At 38.5% G+C, this 20,664-nt stretch overlaps 1 protein-coding gene across 1 annotated transcript in view; it reads right to left on the bottom strand.

Annotated features, from left to right (window-relative positions):
* The window catches only part of ERO1B (endoplasmic reticulum oxidoreductase 1 beta), a 29,792-nt gene extending 9,951 nt beyond the window's left edge, over positions 1-19,841 (bottom strand). Inside the window, exons 1-10 of the mRNA XM_048296832.1 lie at positions 19,547-19,841; positions 15,032-15,151; positions 11,433-11,516; positions 10,966-11,007; positions 6,744-6,826; positions 4,802-4,875; positions 2,138-2,258; positions 2,001-2,047; positions 900-911; positions 92-118 (exon numbers count right to left, since the gene is read on the bottom strand). Coding sequence (XP_048152789.1) covers positions 92-118; positions 900-911; positions 2,001-2,047; positions 2,138-2,258; positions 4,802-4,875; positions 6,744-6,826; positions 10,966-11,007; positions 11,433-11,516; positions 15,032-15,151; positions 19,547-19,645 — 709 coding nt within the window. The 5' untranslated portion in view covers positions 19,646-19,841. The remainder of the gene's footprint in view (positions 1-91; positions 119-899; positions 912-2,000; positions 2,048-2,137; positions 2,259-4,801; positions 4,876-6,743; positions 6,827-10,965; positions 11,008-11,432; positions 11,517-15,031; positions 15,152-19,546) is intronic.
* Between the last annotated feature and the right edge of the window lie 823 nt (positions 19,842-20,664).

The raw sequence follows: 20,664 nt of genomic DNA, 5'->3' as shown, positions 1-20,664 counted from the left end.
GCTATGAAAAATATTTGAGGAAATGAAAAAAGTGCTACAGTGTTTCTTCTAGTGAATTTAACACTATATTAACTCATCCAAGAGCCCTCACCTTCTAGCCATGTGTAGAAAGATTCTCCTGTAAATACAAAGTACATCATTAAATGAAGAGTATTAATTTCCAATATTACAGTATTTTTATATTACTATGCATACAACATTAGCTGCTATCTGGATGTGAAGTTAAGTAATTTAGCTATTAAAATGAGAACAGGCACAGAAGCAGCTAACTTTGAGGTTAGTTTAAAGCTATTGGGGTCAGAATAGGAGAAATACAAGAATGACCACGACTAAGCTACAGGTCAGGGCATTCAGCGGTGTACGGAAGCACAAGTCTGATTATATGTCCTACTGGTGAAAGACAGGATGGCAGAGTGCAATTCTGGCAGCCTTCACCTTGACCTGCCCAAAGATTTCCCTAAGACTTAGATCTTATGCCTGAGAGCTTTCAGTTTACTGAAAAATCTTAAAGTCTGCCTCCCTGTAGGCAGATCAAATATTTTCTTCCCACTCTCTCTCCATCTTCCCAAAAGCAAGGACATTCAAGAAGGTACACAACAAATAGTCCCTCTTCTTTTAAGGGATCTGACATCAGTATCAGTGGGGTTCTGGAAGAACTAATAACATTATCACAACATATATTCTGTTACAAGAATAAGAACTGAGAACTGTGGTTTGCTCTTATCATCCCCTTACTCCAAATGGAAGTATGATTCAATTAAAAACATTTTCTGATCAATAATCTGCACAAAAACCTAACTTTCCTGCTCTCTAATTCAATAACAGTAAAGTGAATAAATCCAAAATCCAAAAATCTCTAATGCTTACTTCATTTCTGCAGGTCAAGGAAAATGACTTACCATCATCTCCTCCTTAGAGGGGGGGGAAAAAAAAAAGAAATGCATAAGCATTAAAAAGATAATTTCCACAGCAACATAGTAATGAAACAGACTTTACTACAAACACTCAAAGTGCAAGAACTCTTATTGAATTTATAAAGAATAGGCTACTTTCCATCCCTCCATTCTTGTTCCTCAAGACCACACAATACTTAACGCACTGTAATAATGAAAGTCACCAAGAACTTGAAATCTTATTAGCAGCCGATTCACATGTTCTTGAAAGCTGTATTTTAGCTTCAGAAAGGTGGTTAGGAAGTCATAGTCTTTAGTTTGCATTGCTCAAGGATCAGGCCAGAGTTCCTTTCTGAAATTCTGATCCCTGCATTAAACCATTGTTAAAATTCTTTTTATTTGTGTGCATCAGCAATATATCAGCTTTTAGTCATTATAAATATTGAGATACCTTGATTTTTCTAACGGATGGTGATTTTTTTAAAAATTTAATCTATTGCCTAATAGTTAATTTTTAAGGGAAATGAGACACACTGGCAGGGGAAAGCTGATTCACTTGAAACACCAGGTTATAGCTTTCAACTTAAAACTGAAAACAAACCCCAGGTCAATAGCATACTTTTTTAAAACATTCTTGCAGATAATTGATCGTTCCTAAGTATCAACTCCTTCAAGTAATGTAATTATTTGTACAGCTGTACTACACTACACGTTATGGATGAAAAATGTACAACTACATTACACCAGTGTAAGTATGAACCAAAATGACTAAATTAAATGCTTTTTGAAAAAAGAAACAAGAATACAAATTTCCAAATTGGAAAATTAGTGTGAAACTTAGTAAACAGTTTGAGACCTACAATTTAGTTTTCATATCAGCTTACCTGACATTAATAAGACTACTAATAGGGATAAGATTAGGTAGGTATGTAATAAAGTACCACAAGCCTTAGTCTAAATATTGAAAATGTACAGCTACTTCTACAGAGGAAATCAAATAAGCAGAAAGCACACCTACAGACTGGAGATTGATATTTGTATCACTTTTACTGCAACAGTCACTATGTTAAAAGAAGTGCATTGGAAAATAAAACAGGCAAGACCCACCCCTACTAGGCGCCAGTGGATTTAAAGGACGATAGACAGATCGAGGCCTAAAAAATAAGTTAGAAAACACAAAGATCAGTTTTTAGCCAAATTGAGGTACAAGTATAAGAAACAGGCTTCCTCTCCCTCCCAATTACTTGAAGCAGTTTTCTTCGTAAATGCTGTTCCATACTCTCCAAGCAGAAGGTCCCTTATATCCAGTGTAACGCTCTGGATTCAGCAGCAAATCCACATACTGTGCATCTGGAGATCTCTCATCTAAATAGGAAAAGTTTTGTTACATATGCTAACTGATCATTTGAAAAAGATTTAATTTAACCAGTCACACAACTAAATATAAACAAGAGGTCTCATATAATACTCTTCTACCTTCCAGTTGGATTGTAAGTGCCCTGTATGTAAAAATGCAGCAATATAAATGCTGAATACAAAGCCCAAAAGTATATAACCTATTCCAAAGTTTCCTGTGTGCCTCTCATTTCTATAATGTTTGATGATCATCTAGGTGGCGTCTTTAAGTTTACCATGAACAGTTGACGTGCACTGTATTCCCTGACTCTAGGCTAAGATATAAACAGTGTTATGTTTTAAATGGCCTTCAAATTTAGGGTTTGTCTGGCAGTATTTGGTTGAAGGAGTTGCTTTTTTGCAATGGGTATACTGCATACAGTAGGTTCTTAATAATAAGAAGATCAAAGTAGTACATCTTGTAGTTGGTACATACTGTAAATTTATTAGCTAAATCCATTTTTCCTCTGAATACCCTTGTATACTGGCAGAAAAGTCTGAATCACATTGCTTAACTGAGCAAACCTTTCAGCATATTGCAGAACAAATCTCTTGGTTACAACAAGCAGCATGTTACTCAAGCAACCTTTCAACAAGCTATACCCTCATCTCTGAAGTTTGCTACAAATTTCAGGCAACTTATCCAAAGAAATTTGTGAAACAGGACTCTCTCTGCTTAAAAACACTGTAGAAACAGAAATAGTTTCAAGCTACAACCAGTAAAAAGCAGGAGGAGTTTGCCCCTCTTTGAAATTCTAGGTCAAGACCAACTCATGCTTAAACAAACCCCACATACAATACAAGCCAATAGTCCAGAGACTTATTCATAGGAATAAGAATGGCCAGTAAGTGCCACGTAGTACTTCCCTCAGATAACAAAAAAAGCCATAGAAACAGACAGTGAAACTGCTCTGAAAAAGGTGATTCTGCATGAGCAATTAAGCATCACTTCAGCAGCAGTAGCAAAAACAAAGAAAGGAGCTGATACAAGACACATAACAATGACTGCCAGACGAGAGAAAGTCAAATTACAGCTTTATTTATTTATTTGACAGTGTGGCTAACCTAAGCAGCTCTTACACTCCCTGATTACTTCAGGGTCCGTTTTTCTTCTTGTTATCCACATACAACTGAGTCTATGTGCGCTGTGGAGCCACACAACAGAAAGGCAGAAAGCTGACCCGGGTTACTAAGTTTTTTCAGCTAGATCAATTCCCTTATCTAGTTTATCATTAAGCCCAACAGCAAGAGAGAAGAAGAGAGCAAGGGTTTCTACTTCCTCCCCATGACTCCCAGTAGTTACTCTCTCTCACTCTCCCTGCTCCAGATCACAAACTCACTCGACAAGCCAGTTCATCACAACAGTGTGGGCAGTGGCTGGGAGATGGCAACTTACTTTCCCGCTATTAGGTAAGCCTAATCAGCTGACCATGCAGAAAGATGCACACCAGAGACAGTACAAAAAAACCCACCACACTGCAAGAACACAGCTGGGGACATCCTCCTTCAGCAGGGCATGATATAAGGAGAGATGGAGTTAGAATCAGGAACTACTAAGTTAGTATTACTTCTCAAAGAAATGCTCCTCAACTATACCTTTCACAGCTCAGTACTACTAAAAAATGAATGTAGACAACTTGAAGATAGTAGAGACAGCAGATAATTTCATATAACAGTTCAGATCTACAGTAATGCTCATCAGCTATTACAGAAACAGCTCATATAGAAAGTGGTCAGATCAGATGCAGCAGAAGTGCTGAAAGAGAACTGCAGCTGCTAAGTCCACTGCAGCTGCTACTTTCTCAGGTGACACCAAACATAAGTCCAAAGGTAGATGAAAACATCTAGCATTATGCCCTAAATATTCCTAGTATAGAAAGCTTCCTAAGGTGTTTATTAAAAAGGACTTTAATAGTCAATCCTGAAGTTGGCAATTCTCACATTTGTCTGGAAAACATTCCTTTGAGCTTTGAACATTACAAGCAAATAAAAAGACTCACATACATGGTGTAAAGACACAATCCAGTACCCTAATGTTTTAACAATAAGAAAGTCCTTACAAACATGGGTGCAGAGATCATTTGGAAACTGCAAGAGCAGAAGGGGAATAAACTCAGTCCAAGCACAGAAGAATAGCAACAAAACAATAGAGTAGTAAGAAACAATCAGCTGCAAGCCTTTGTCTTATATTTGTGCTAGATGCAATTTTTCTGTAAGAAGCTTTTTAAAAAATGTTAGCCCCCTCCCATTTGTTGTCTTTTTTATTTACATAAATATCTCTCAATATACTAAAAGGAGGTAACAGTGAATGTGCACTGTGTAGGCTACCAAACACTTCTTGTAAAATTGCAAAAAATTTGCACTTTGTGTGCATGATACGAACTGTCACATTTCTGTCGATTAAGGCAAAATTAAAACTTTAAAAATGGTTATTTGTAGAGAAACCATGATCTTTTGCATTTTTATGAGACAGCAAATAAAACAAGCACTCTGAAAAAGCTTAAACATTTTACCATCAAGTTCGCAAAAATGATCCTGTGAATCATCGTATCTTGCCCAGTCAATGAAAGCCTCCTTACTTTGGTTACTGAGGGGAAAAAAAATTTGATTTTAAACTTCTAAATAAACAACACCAATAAGAGCTTCTGAAAGAAATACAACCCACATATAGCTTGGAAGTTGATTCTGAGTTAGTATATCTGAAAATTGAGGATATATGGAGTTACCCCTTGTTAATTGCACAAAAATTCAAACAAGCATCAACTGCAATACTTTCAAAAGTCACCTTAATGTTGAGGCAAAGATTTCACCATTATTTGAACAAACTGTGCAGTGGCTTCTCTTCCTCCAGTAAGAACTTGGGAAAATATGTTCACAGAATATATTTTTAACACATTTCAAAGTACTACTTTAGCAGCTGTCACTTTGAGGGTAAGGGAGGGAGGAATCACCCTGTTTTCATAACCTGAACTTTCAATGAAACCTACAATAGTTAGTGCCTTACTTTTTACTGGGAGAATAAATGTCTAAATCCCTCTTTAAGCTAAAGACTCTGTGAATATGATTTATCCTAAGCCATTTTAATAATAATGGTATTCCACTCACTCTAGCATTTTCAAAGGTGCATTGTACTAGAGAGACAAGTACTTTGAAGTTCCCACACTATGAAACACAAACAGTGCCAAAACCTTTCTTCTACGACTGCATGCAGCACTGAACTACTGATGCCACACTCCTGACAGAAAAATGTAAGCAAAGTTAAGATTGGGAACTCTGCTCCAGGGTGGAGTGAGGCACCTTGAAACAACAAAAACAACCTATTTTGTTTGATCAAATTAGTACCATCTCAATTCTACAAACAGAGGCAATTCAACAACAAGATACATTTCTAAACTTCTGCCAAATCACAGTAGGAGACTTTATACTAGGCATTAGGTGAGGAAATTCTGTGGTAATTACCAACAGACAAGATTTGATAACCACAAGAAATACAACTTATAAAGGAAAATAACCCAAAACACCAAGAGGATGATGCACTGCTAGGTCGAAAACATGGAGATTTTCCTGCAAAGCACAAACTCCTCCTCCACATAAAGGATCCATTACCTGTCCTCTCCAAACTTTAATCATCTGTCCTACTCTCATAAAGGCATTATCTCTTGCTGTCCATTTCCAATCTCACATTCTTTTGCCTTACAGAAATGGAACAGAATTCATAGTTTCTTATTTCCCCTAAAACACCACACACCATGCAGAAACAGTCAGGTTTTTGTGGCACAAGAGAGTTTCAACATCTTTACCAGGGAGAACTGCTGAAAATTGTGGGCAAAGACACCACATCCCTCCATCAACAGTGAAGAATTGATTTTTCTATTTCTGTTTTTCAAAAGTGGGGAATCCAGCAGAGTGCTATGTTTTCTAGATGCTGTTCCACACACTTTTGTACCCAGGGGCAACACCATCCTGCAGAATTCCTCCCACCCAACCTTGAAAGTGCCATGCAATAAGAAAGATGAGACAATTGATCCAAGCTAAAAATAACTTTGCCAACAACAAAAGTAACTCAACTCCCTGATCTGGTTCACTGAATGATCACAAACAGGCACATCAGTGCAACAGTGGGACAAAGCAGGACAAAACCCCTTAATCCATCACAGTCGTCAAGAACAAAGAGTAGAGAAAAGCAGTGCTTTTATTTGCAAGTTTCTTCTGACTCTTGATGCTTTAAGATACATCTTTTAAATAATATAAAATTGTACTTTAAACAACAACAAAAAAGGTCTACTTATCATTTAACACCTTAGCCTTCAGATGTTCTTCCATCATTTCACATTTACTTTCTAATGGGTTATGGAAAGAATGAAGAACAAAAACCAGCACATTGCCAAAACCAGACAGAAATTAAAATGTTCCTTTCTTACTATTTTGGTACTGTTGATGTAAATAACAGCATACCTTAAGGTACTGTTAACTGCTCCCAGCTTGTTAGCTTGCTCACAGTCTTCCAATTCTTTGGAATTATTTGCTGCTTTTGAATACTGTAAGAAAAGTCATATTTAATATGCAAATGAATTACTTAAATCCTCTAAGAACAGGTGTTGTGAAAGGATTTCTAAATTTAGCAGTGAACACCCTAGTATTAAGGGAACCCCTCTTATTCTAGAAGCAGTATATGATTATGGAACATTTCTTACTTTGATTTTTTTTTTTCACTTAAGTTCATCAAGCTGATTTCATTCTGTGAATTTAACTACTACAGGGAATTCAGCTAAAGATGTCAAAGTTTTGTTTTGCCTTTTGTTTAAATTAAATGGAGTTCTTTTGTTATGAAACACCCACATAAGTGTTCCAGATACTTATTTACAGTCTCATAAAAGGACCTTGAAAGCCATGCAGCACTATACCTATAAACACACTTTGTTTTTCAAGTATAATCATACCCCAAGTTTCCTTGGTTATTTCAGTAGGTATATTTATTAGTTTTGGCCATTTCCCCCTCATGTTTCATTTAATCCAATTCACTGGCTTGCTTCAGATGTGCACAGGTCTGGAAGACTCAAATTTTACTTATTTTAAAGATAGAATAGAAATATGTAAGATGAACTTTGATTCTAAAATATTTTTTAAAAAGTAATCCACTAAAATACTTACCTCTGGAACATTTCTAAGGAAAACGTTTGAAGAATTAAAGATTAAATTCCACTATTCTATAATAATATGGTTATATCAGCAGGGAATTCAAGTCTGTCAGCTTAAAGCTCAAAATGTTCTTCTAAGTTTTGGAACATAAAAGGTACTAGCAGTGCTCTCTTAAAAGATAAACAAAATTTCCTCCTCTTTGGGGTTTTTGGATGGGGGGGGCGTGGAGGGGGGTGAGAATATGTGTTTTTTCCAGACTAAGCCTTAAGTCAATTAATAAAATAAATAAATGATAAATTTTAAAAGAAAGAATAATTCATTTCTGAGGACAGTCTTGTGGTCAAGATGCCAGAGGCAAAGTACCACCACAATACGTATCACGATACTTCTCAAAAAAAGATAGTATTTAATTAAAACTGTTCAGATGAGTAAGCAAAATGAGTTGCTTTTTAAAAATGCATTTGCCTGAACCAACATAAAGAAAACCAGCAGAACCTACTGAAGACCAAAGAAGTGAAGGAGATTAAAAAAACCAAAAAATTTAAATCTTGTTAGGAGCCGTGTCCATAAATATTTACTCTAGAAGGAACTTCTCACTCAATTTTCTTGGATTTGACAGGCACGGGACCTCATTCTTCAGCATTGTATGGATGTTAAACGGAAAAATGGGAACAAGGAATGGCTTTAACCTAGACTGAAATAGATACTGCTGATGAAATAACATACTGAGATGCTGAAGTAAACATTCTGCATGTCTAGAGTTGCAAACCAATCCCTACCCTGAAGTGAAAAAAGGTTACTGCCAAGATTATAATCCTAAATTTCCAACGAAATGAACAAGTCTCAAAATGTGTTTCCAGATTTCCCTATTCCTTAGTGTTTAACAGGAACAGTTATTGGATCAGTGCTCTGTGACCACTGACAAGATCAGGACAAAATATCTGTTCTTGACAACCAGGATCTCCTAAGACCAGTTACTGGAAAAAAAAACAGAAAAGAGAAGGGCAGGAAGTAAATTAAAGCTACATGTTGTAACCTTGAGTTACTGCATCCTGTCCCGTGCTTCGAAGATTAATACAGCCTTAATGTCTAGCCCCAAAATATGCTATAGAAAAGGAAATTACTGTTTGCCTCTACAGCACTATTTCAAAAGGCTTATGGTGGTGTCAAGAATTTAAAAGACATCTTCTATTGCTAACTGCACTCCTGTGGGGAAGTTGTACAAGTGTAACCTTGGTCTTTGCAGCTAGATGAGCTTTCAAAAGAACCGTTCTCATCATTGTTCAGCAAACAAACAAAAAAAAATCCCCCACAAAAGCCTAAATAAAGCTAGAAGTTTACAAGCTCCTCTACACAAGGAGAGAAAGGCAAAGGGAAACTGGACAGAAGCCACAGAAAACTTCTCTGCAGGATTCCACCAAGAGTATATCTATTCAAGAGATTATAATTCTCACTGTTAACAACACCTTTGGTTATTTTCAGCTTTCCAAGATAAACACTATCAGGATGAAAGAGAGAAACTGGACATGTATGTCCTTGGGGAAAAAACCCCTTTTTTTGTTAACCCAGTACTTTGCAGATTAGCCATAAGGTGCAAGACTCCCCCAAATGGGAAATTAGCACAGGCTAATAGCACAGTACTTGCCCAGTCCTTGAAACAAAACATTCATACTAAAACAAATTTTATATTTCCTTAAAAGGATATTAAATGAGATTGTAGATTTTTAATTGGCTCCAAGAAAGATCTTTTAACTGAACCATAAGAAGTAAGAAAATGGCACAGGTAAGATTTATGTCTGTTCTGATGACAATTTTCCCCCAGAAATATTTGCTTCTCTAACAGAAAAGCAGCATGCATTAGTGTCTTCTACTGCAGATTAAAGGTACAGAATTGCCTAACTTTGAGTACTGTAGCTGGTTTCAACAACCTACAAGGCAACTCAAAGGAAACCACTGTAGCAAACACACAGCAAATGGCAGCTTCCCAAAGAAGCTATCCCAATTTATTGTGGTGACAGCAAAAGGCATCTGTTTTTTCACTTCCTAAATCCAATTTGATATGCTTATGTGAAGTATCTAAAGAACAGCATACCCTTGGTTACTATTTAACAGCTTATTTATGGCTTTCAAGATTAATCAATCAGGAAGCTCAAATGCCTGCTACAAGAATCCTTTCTAAAACAGTCTAAAGTCTTGCAGTCCCTCTCTCTAGGAGGCATTATGCTATTCCAAGAGTCATCTTCTCTACAATCAAGCTTGGAAGATAAAAGAGTCAATGAAAAAGAGAACTGGCAACAGATTATTCAGCTAAAACACAAGATCTGCTGCCCAGAGATAGTGTCAGCTTTTCAGAACAACTATTGCTGCTTGTGCTGGAATGGTGAATTGACTGACAGTTAAGTTATGTCAGTGAGAAAGATTTTTCTTCTCTGATAACCAGGAACCTTTAAATGAAGAGGCAGTCTTTACTTCAGAGTGAGTTAACAATGTATGTATAAAGGAAACATGACTTCCTCTTGAGCTAAAGCTTAGACAGACTTGCCTGTACTGCTCAAGACAGCAGGACACAAGTCATCAATTCACAATGAAGTATTCATTTCAGCTATCTCTGATAATGTTTCTTGGCATGAGGTCTAAACCTAATGCCAACAGTCCTTTTCATAAGTCCTTTATGATATGGTGGACTACACTTAGTCTGCCAAGTGAGGTAGAAAGCACTGGGGGGGGATGGAGATATGATATGTTAATCAAGTGTAAGTATCTACAACACAGTCGAGGCACTCAGGAAGATCTCTCATTTGGGCACCATTATCCCATCAACTGCTAAAATCCTCATTCTTGGGGACTGTGTTTGGGATGTGTGGGTGGGTGGTTATTAGTCTTTCTGCTCTGACCTCTTTCCTAGGCATATATAGCCTCTCTACTTTTTTTGGCTTTACTAAGATCACTTGGTGATCTAGGAAGGATGACTTGGAGAGAAGTAAGCAAAGCCAACAGCACAGACTGACTACTTAAGTTTGCACTGGCCACTTTGGCCTAAACTGTCTTTAGACTAATGACCAAATAATCTCTGGACTAATGACCTCTTGAAAATAAGACCTAGCAGAACTACATGCAATCATTTCAGTTCTCGTAATATTAGATGTTGTGATTACTTATGATTCTTAAAAAAGACTGCACTGCTACTGCCTCTGTGCACCTTAGCCTATAGCTTTCTAGAAGGTGGCCTGTACTCAGAACTGAAGCAACAATTTTGCACCAGTCATTCTGTGGCTATGCAGTGCAGTCCCCCATCATCCATTGATTCAGTCTGCATCATCTCTCCAGCAATGACAGACTCAAAATGACATGACCGTACCAGCTATGTCAGAAACACTACTATACATAAAGGTAAAAAGGTAAAGCCACATCAATCAGGTATCTTAACTATTTCATCAGTATGCAAACACTGAAGGTTTGTACTAAAAAGTCACACAGCTGTTATAAAGTTAAGATTTTTAAAAAATAGAAAGAACTTAGAAAATAAAGGGGTACTTACTTTATTAGCACTCCCAGCCTTAATTCCGACAGGTATTTTGCTCTAAAAACAAAAAATAAATCACAGCTTTTACACTGTTCATAGAAATGTTTATGCTTGATAAAAACCTACCAATTATCTAACACTCCTACAGAGGTCAAAGCAAACTTGTTTTTTGAAAAATTAATTTGCTCCTTTAGCTTCTCAACATGTTATATCCAAAACAGTGCTAGAGCTTAGAAGAGACTTATTCTTGAAGCTACCTGCTTTGTTCATAAAATGAGTAAGACCTTAAAATATTTTGGTCGTATTTCTACTTTTGGGATGGAAAAGAATTTTGTCACTTTTATTTAAATTTAAGTTCTCATTAGTAAACATTGTTACTATAGTACTAGCCACCGCAAATTGGCAAATTTTAAGCCAAAACCCCCTTTTTATATTATTTGATATTATTATATATCATAATAAATATATTATTTGATCCATACCTCAGGACAAGGCTCTACATGACAATCTTTTATAGAACAATGGCCATCGTCAGCCCAAAATGGGCATGGTCTCTTCAGGTTGACCTAAACACACAAAACCAGAAGTTTACAATCAACACTTACATAAGACATCTGTAGAAGAAAGCTCTCAGTATCAGGAAATCCTTTAAATTAAAGGAGAGGATACAAGGAAAAAGTGTTATATTAAGTACTTTAAGTTTAGGGGGTTTTGGAGGGGTTTGGTCTGTCATTTGGTTTCTTCTAATTACTCTCTCTAACTACATGAGCTGAAGCTTTGTGCAGTAAAACTGTTAATGATAATGGTCTCCAGTGAGTGAACACAAACACATAGTATGTTAAAGCAAAAATTAAATCTCTCACTAGTAAAATTTACTAATTCAAGTAAGTGCTTGGACGATTTTGGATTTCAAAATTAGACTAAAAACAGATTATTATTTTAAAATGTTAAAGAGATTCCTTAGTCAAAAAACCCCTGACAAGACATTTAGCAGATGGTACAACTTCTTAGAAGTGATCACAAACATCTTCTCTTTACAGCTCAAACCTTGCTAGCACAGATACAACAAAAGCAGAGATTTTAGGTTGCTTCCCCCCCATTTCCTCTATTCAATGCACAAATATCATTCCTAGAAAAAAAAGTACAATTATTTTTTGTACTCATTCCCTCAAATTTTTTTAAATAAAGCACAAAACAGTTTTACATTCCACTTCACCTTCACAATAAGACCTATTATATAAAACTTTTGCCTCCTACCAATTTCTACCAAAAAAAGACCAGCTAACATAGTTAAATCATAACCTTCTTCAAAGTAAACTCTCACAATAAAAAATGCTTACACACTGAGGAAAATGTAAGTAACTAGGCAGCCACTGCTTTTACACTATATAATATAAATATATACTATACAATAGTATATATTTATATTATATAGTGTAAAATATAAATAAATAATATAAACTGCATTAAACTAAATAAACTAATATAAACTATATAAATAAAATACCACGGCCTAAACAGCAGATTAATTCAGAAAGAACACATACAAATCAAGATATACTAGTCCCAGAATGACTGAAGAGCACCAAAAACCAGTACACACACAAAATGAGGTTGTATAGCACCTGCACTTTAATCAATACCAATCATGTACTGTCTACATAGACCATCCTATCTTCTTCAGGCTATGAGGTATTGGATTTCATCATTATCACTCAGAGTATTATTCAGTCCTTTCACAAATCAAAAGACAGATTCTTGATCATGAGGTTTCCACAGTTTGTGTGTTTTGATGCATAAAACTAAAGAGACAAAAATTTTTATTTCTTTCATTGAGAACTGTTGTACTATTTAGAAACCACCTAGCACAATTTCTGCAAGACTTTATGAAGTTTTCTCTGGCCTTTGTGTAAAAACTACCTCATCCATTCAGTATTATACATTAAGGTTTGAGTTATTTTACAGCTGTTGAACTAGCAGCACAATAGGAATACTGTGACAGAAATTACAAAAGTTCACAATCCAAGTTCCTATTACAAATTCAATTACTTCAGAGTAGGAGTGTTTTCACTCCAAGAACAAGTATATTCCCCCTATGCTGTAGCTGACCTAGATGATCATTGAATAATGTCCTGGTTCTGGCCAGGTCAGGGTTCATACTTGCAGTAACCGAGAGAGGGCATGGCTAGGACCTGAAGGTTTTTGCATAACACCTCACATCATTGCCAGGGGCAGAGGAAAGGGACTGTCTTCCAGGGAGAAGGAGTTCCTTCCAGTCAAGAAAACATAGCAGAGAGAGTCACCTGATATTGTCTATTATTTTTTTCCCCTCTATGTGAATAATTTCTTTTCTTATGCCCTCTCTCATTAGTACTGTTGCTGTTACTGTTCATTTTCTTATTTCACTGCTCTTTCCAGAAAATTGTTCTTATATGGACCCATGATCTTTACCTTTTGTGCCTCCAATTCTCATCTCCATCCTGACATAGCATGGAGAGGGAGAGGAAAACAGGGGAACAAGAGTGAGTGGTGCATGGTTCAGTGGGGGCACTGATTTGGGGAGTACCACTCCTAAACCATGACACCTACCTTCACAATTCTCACATTCATTTATGTGCTTAAAAGCACTTCCAACATTCTGCACAGGGATATCAAAAAAGCTGTTGCTTATTCAAACAGGAAAGGGTGAAGAACATTCTGACTGATTTATGCAGTTCACTTGTTCAACACAAATTCTTCCCTGCCACCACTGGAAGTACTAAGTGAAGTGTGGTGCTGGGTGCACTGCACACAGGTCCTTGGATCTGCCCATCTATTAGGAAGATCAGTATAAAAGATGAGGCAGGATTGTGATACACCTTTAGAGTATGATCTGCAGAACTGCTGTTGAAATGCACATAAGCTCTAAATTTGCAGAATAAAATTACTGTTGTGTGAAGTCTCATATACCTGTTGCTCCTCATCTTCGCATACTTTGTTTTGTATTTTTCTATTGCCTCTGGAGAATCTCATTACCACTGCTATGTGATGTATTAGTACTGAAGTCGCACATATCCTGTTTCTCCTGAAAAGCGAATTTAGAACTCTATCATGTAGCAGGAGATTCAGGCTGCAGTTACACATTACTGCTTGCTCAGGCTAGAAAGGGAGGAGTCTAGTGCTCTTTTCTCCTGCACACTCATAACCCCATCTTGCATAAGTTTAATATTTGTCCAATTCCAGGTCGGCTAGATGACTTTCTATATCCTGAGGAGAAAAAAAACCCAAAACCAACAAAAAACCCCCAACAAAATCAACAAAACCCTACCAACGAAATCCCCTACCAAATGACAAACTGAAACACCCAAACTAAATATCCACCAGGTTAAAGAGATGCATTGGCCTAACTGAGAGCTAAAAGTAGCAAAGGGGCAGGATGCTGCCCTAGAGGAGTGTAACCACGTTTTTCCAGTGGCAGGCAGCCATCTGATTAGCTCAGCCAAAATGCAACTTCATTTTTAAATTAAGCATATCTGAAAACAGGAGTATCAGGCTTCAGATCCTCATTTGTGCATCAGATAGTAATACAGAGAAAAAAATGCTTCAAGTAATAAAGAGTGATATTATATATTACTTGAAAAAGGAAAGTTTTACCTATTTTTCAAAGGAATAACAGTTGTCTAGATAGGAAACACTAAATCAGAAATAAGACAGCAACTTACAAGAAAAGTAAGTCATTGCAATATTTCCATTTCAAATTATACACATTTCTTAGAAGATAAGCACTGCATGCTGTCAGAAAACTGCTAATATATGATCCTTTCCTAGATGCAGCAGTACAAAGGCACTATCTTTAAAATTACCGCTTATCAATTGAATGAAAGTGGTCATGATCTATTGTCACTGACTCCAGGATTAACACAGCAAACAAGACTTATTACCAACACAACTGTCAGGGACTGAAAACCAGCTTCAACCAAATTAAAGAGCTGTGGGCTTCTAATAGACAGCCTAACACTAGCAAGTTGACTTAATATGCAATCCTTCGTATATTTTCTGCATTTTATTTAAATTATTCAGGAAAACACCATTCTAAGTGTACCTTGTAATATCTGAAGTAATCACGTTCTTGCAGTTTCTGGATTTTGGGAAAGATCTTGAAAGTATTGAAGTCATCGATGCTTTCTATGTCACATAAACAATCATCTAGGACTCCTGTGAGCTATTGAAAAATACATAAACATTTATTTTTAATATAGAAATAGAATATTAACTGCAGAAAAATCCTTTAAAGAGAAAAAGATGGTAGTTGAAAGAAATACGAGTGAAATATAGTTCCATAGCAAATATTTCTCATCACTAAAATACTCTGTAATATACCTCACAAACTCAAAGTAAGACTGCAGAACTTTTTTGAGCTTAAGCCCACCTCTAAATGCAATGCTGAATCAATGTTAGCAAGATGAACAATTTCATCCCTGAAATTTGTTGACACTTTCAGCACATAGAACTTTCTGCAGAATGAGCAACAAGATTTTTCCAAATTACAAACATGTGGTATATTAGCAGAGTTGCATATCAAGTATTCTCCTACCAAATGCTCATGAGTCGAATTGCCTAAAAAAACCCTACAATCACACACTGTCATCTTATTTTCATATTTCTTCTCAAAGTGTGAAAACACTCCATCCAGTTTCCTTAGAGGCATAAGGAAAAGGAGTTTAGGTTCTTCTGTGCCCAAGAAGTTTGTAATTTCACAAATAAATTCAACAAAAAAATACTAGGAAAACCAAGTGCAGGGATCTATATTGTAATGCTGTGAATCTATCATGAAACTGAGTGTGTCTTTTCCAGGTCTCATCCCTCTTTTTCTGCTAGGACAGCAAGCTGTACTGCTACTGCACTAGGTTAAGACCACCTCTACGAAAGGCAGCACACTACAAGTGCAGAAGTTCTACTGCCAACACAGAAATGGAAGGCAGGACTGTGCGTGTAGCAGAGAGGACAGCTCCAACTAACGTCGTAGACTAGGCTACGGCAACACTCTTGCTCAGACCCTGGCAGTGTCTGATGGAAAGGTGGAAACACTGAAAGTGTGATTCTATGAATGATAAATTTCAATAAATCTAAATGAACTCTTTTAGGCATAGCTTCTTAAACTGCTACAGACATGTCTGAAGGCTTCAGACCACATTAAGGCAATGGAACCAAACACTGGTGTTTACTGCTTCTATTCCTTCAGCCACACAGGAAATTCATTGACATCCATGATGGCCTAGAATGTATTTAAAATAGAAATTCCCACACATCTTATATCTTGCATGGGATTAGAAGAACTTCTAACTATTAAAATGTTATGTGCAAAAGGAGACAAAAAAGATTTTTGGGCTTTTTTTCCTCCACAGACTTCACACAGATGAGATTATGAAATCATCTAATCTGTTTTATGCATGATAAATCACTCCTGTACTTTACAAAACAGATACCCTTATATAACCAAGCTTGATGTACAAAAGCCACTAGAAACCAAATTGTAGGCTTCTGCTTCTTTATGAAGCATAAAGGAGGCCTGGGAAATGGATTTCCCCCAACTCTCTGCGAGAATAAAGAGGTGAGGATATGGCAATAAAGCACTTAAATGGAAAATTCACCTTACATACATCCTACTTTTCTTGAGACACTAAACAGGCTGTCACAATTCTGTAGAGCAGATATGGCAATGAAGTAAAACTAATTTCAGGAAAGTTACTTTAACCAAAATTTTTTCCTGCTGTTATGCTTGCCTTGTTAATGTTATCTGACTTCAAACCTGGGCAAAGAACTAACAAAGAGCCAATGTGTAATTACAGGTTTTTCACAGCCCACATAACTGCCAACTTCAAAGCCAGAAGAAAAAACTTGTTATTCCAGAAATAAAACCCCCATGCATTTTAATCTATAATAATTCAATTAAAAATTCCAAATTTTCTTATTGATCACAAAGAGGCAGGAATCTGTAAAGGTGCAGCCCTTACAGGTAACACCATACCACAAAGCAAACAGCATAACATTTCATTGTAATATAAAAAGGCAGAAAGATAACTCTAAACATTTTGCTCAAATGTTACTGGACTGTATTAATAGGATGATAAGATAAAGTTTTTTTGAACTGAGAAGATAAAGAGTAGGAAACTATTTTGATGACCAGTACATAAGACTATCCACTGCTTACAAAAATAATTTTACCATCTATGCAAAATGGAAAATGCTTTTTCAGGGGAAAAATGTCCCAGAGAAATGCAATAGTTACACTCAGTGTCAAATCCTCATGGAACAATAAAAAGCTTCAGCCTTTTTATTTAACTAAGATCTCAATTCTAAGAACATCTTTGAAAACTCAGAACAGTTTACCTAGATCAATGAAGTTTCAGAAATGAATCCTCCCCAAAAACTAGAAATTATCTAGGAAATTATGAAGAGAAAAAATAATTCAGAGTAAGCAAGCAAACTAACTTCTCCATTTCTTTTTCTCACAACATTTTCAGAACTGGAACAGTTAGCTCCCTGTATACATAAAATAGCAAAATCAATGCTTCCTTGGAAAGCATGCTCTAAAATTAAACTAAGCTATATCTGTACCAAATCACAATTTATAAAATACTTTAACAGCATATATAAAACAGTAATACTGCACAGCAGTGGAGTCAGTTCACAGCACAGTAATGCAACAGCAACACTGGCTTCGAGTACTCCAGTTAGAGGGTTTTTTTAATTAGCCTAAGTGCAGGCTTGGAACACTCCAAGAACATGCAGAAAATTATTCCATTTTTGTCAACACCTGGATCTTCTAATGATTTCTTTTTTTCAAACTGGAGACATCAAAATAAGAACATTGCACTACATGGTTAAAACTATGTATTGCAAGACCTACTTTGTTATTCACACAATTTGTACTTTGCCTTTTTAAATTAAACTATACTAGTTAACTTAGTCCACAAATATAAAGTTAAACTGTACTGTAAGTTATCACACTTTTATTACAATGGACAAGTATCACGATTTCTTTCCATCTATTAATTACTTTGAACTCTACAATAAACTCTAAAAGCATTAGCCTACTATAATTTGTGTTCAAGAAGTCACCTGAGATTGCAAAGCTGCTATTTTTTTTACATTTCCAATATGCTTATCAAAGTACTGTCAAATCTAGTTTAGCTCTTAAACAGGTATTAGAGCTATACTGGAGAAGTGAAACTTTTAACTTATCTTCTCCAAGATAAATCAACCTTTCAGAAGAAAAGGTCAATGTCCAACCTGCATCAATTTCTCCTTATGAAATCTGGAAAGAGAAACACAGTCAGTACTTTAAGAAAAACCTGAATGAATGTATATAAAAATAAGCAACCTATTCATATAAACAACCTTATTAGTGTTATCAGGTTATTGTACTTTAATTGCTTTAACAATTAGAAGATCACCTGGGACACCTTGTTTTTTTCCTTAGATGTTCTACTTTGCCATAGCTGCAGAATGAGAGAACAGCCCTAGGTAACATGACTCCGAGAACTAATGGCTAGCTTACCTTTCTCTGCACAAGCCAAACTCTGAACACAACATGCTAACAATTTTATGAAATAGCAACAACCAATCTCTCTGCCAAGCAGTGCAAAAAAACCCATGCCACTTTACTAAGTGCTTCTTTAAGAACTTTATTTCAATTAGCATTTAGTTATGCTAAAATAATTACTAAAATACTAGATTTTTAAACTGGAGACAACCTCAACTTACTACCAAAAAAGCTGCAATTAAAGTTATCTATGCTACTGTCATCACCACCTTGGATGGCTACTTACAGTATAGCATGTTATACAACGCAGAAATTTAGAAAATATAAGAAAAATAATAATCCGGAGGACAAGCTTTGCTTCACGTGGTCTGTGTATTCCTCTATAAACTCACTCCAACGTCTTTGGCCCAGCTGAAAGCCTCTCCTACTTGACACCAACTATCATTTCAGTCACGGTCACACGGCAGATGAATAGTGAGCTCCTAACTACAGACACTTGTCCTAAAGCTGTGAAGGCAGTTTACAGAAGGAAGGAGGAGCGTTCTCATTCTTGCCTGAAATGTGGACAAACGACCTAAGCACAAGCCAAGCCCGAGCACTGGCATCACCATTGAACATATGGCTTCTCACAGACTTCATCAGAGCACCGAAGCTTCTGCCTGAAGCCACGGGCGTGAGCCAACCCAGAGCTTCTCAACACATCCCACTAGCTGGTGCTACCTGTGGTTCCCAGGTCAACCAACTTCTCCCCACAGACCGGCGGCACCGGCCCCGGGCTGGATCCCGGCAAGTGCCAGCCACAGGGCACGGAAGGGGAAGGACGTGTGCTACAGCCACCAGCAACAGATTTCTCGACTTCTCCGCGGGGAGCCTGCGGAAGACACGGCCCAGAGCTGCCCTCTGCCCACGATCCCCCGAAGTGACTTCACCTTCCGCCTCTGCCCTCCGGTCCCTCCGGAAAGGCTCCGCAGCCCTACTCACAGCCGGCGGGCATCCCTGCCCAGCCACGGTCCCTCCTGCTCCCTGCCGTCCCACCCCGCCGCACCGTCCCCGCCAGCCGCCGGTTCCTACCTGGGCCTCCGGTGTCAGGACGCAGCCGAGCACCACCAGAAGCCGCGCTGCCAGCCGTGCCCTCGCCGCCGCGCTCCGGCCGGCACCGCCGCCGCTCATGCTGCTACTGCTGCTGCCGCCGCGACTGACGGAGGAGGGGGCAGCCCTCGCCCCGCCGCCGCCGGCACAGGAAGGAAAGGGACGCGCCGCGGGTCGGCGGCGGCAGCGTCTCCTCCCGGCGCGGCCGCTCCTCCGGGCGACGGGACCCGTCGGGCGGGGGCGCCGCGCTCACCGCGACCTGTCCGCGGCAGCGCCGCGCGCGCCCGGGCTCCTCTCGCGAAGTAGCGGCACCGCCGCCGCCACCCTGCTCCAGCGCCCGCCGCTCCCGGGCCGCCGCCGCGCGGCACGCCGGGAGATGTAGTTCCCTTGCCCGGGGCGGGGCGGGGCGGGGCGCCGGCGCCCAATCGGAGAGGACCACGCGCGCCTCCAAAACAAGTGGCGGCGGCGCGCGAGGGGGCGGCTGGGCTCGTGCGCGCGGCGCGGGCAGGGCCGCGTGAGGAGGGGCGCGCGAGGAGCGGCGGCGGAGGCGCGCTGTGAAACCAGTTTGTCCCAGTCCAGACCCGTATAAACCAGTCTAACCCAGCCTAAACTGAGTCCAGGCCAGTATATCGCAGTCCATCCCAGTATAACCCAGGCCAAGGCAGTATCAGCCGGTTAAGCTCGGTATCATAGAATCATATCCTGAGCTGGAAGGGACCCACGAAGATCATCAAAGTCTAACTCCCAGCCCTGCACAGCACCATCCCCAAGAGTGACACCCAGCAGTGTTGTCCAAACTCTTCTTGTTGTCCAAACTTCTTCCAGTGCCCATCCACCCTCTGAGTGAAGAACCTTTTCCTGATACCAGCCTAAACCTCCCCTGACTCAGCTTCAGGCCTTTTCCTTGAGTCCTGTCACGGTCACCAGAGTGAAGAGATCGATACCTGCCCCTCCACTTCCCCTTGTGAGGATACTGGAGATCACAATGAGGTCTCCCCTCACTCTCCTCTTTTCTAGACTCAACAAATCAAGTATGTCCCAGCACATCCCCCTATAACCCCAGTCTAAATCTGGTCCAATCCATACAACCCAGTCCAGAC

This window comes from Corvus hawaiiensis, chromosome 3 (assembly GCF_020740725.1).
Source record: "Corvus hawaiiensis isolate bCorHaw1 chromosome 3, bCorHaw1.pri.cur, whole genome shotgun sequence".
Lineage (NCBI taxonomy): Eukaryota > Metazoa > Chordata > Aves > Passeriformes > Corvidae > Corvus > Corvus hawaiiensis.
The sequence above is the reverse complement of the archived record's forward strand: the minus strand, read 5'-3'. Positions and strand labels throughout refer to the sequence as shown.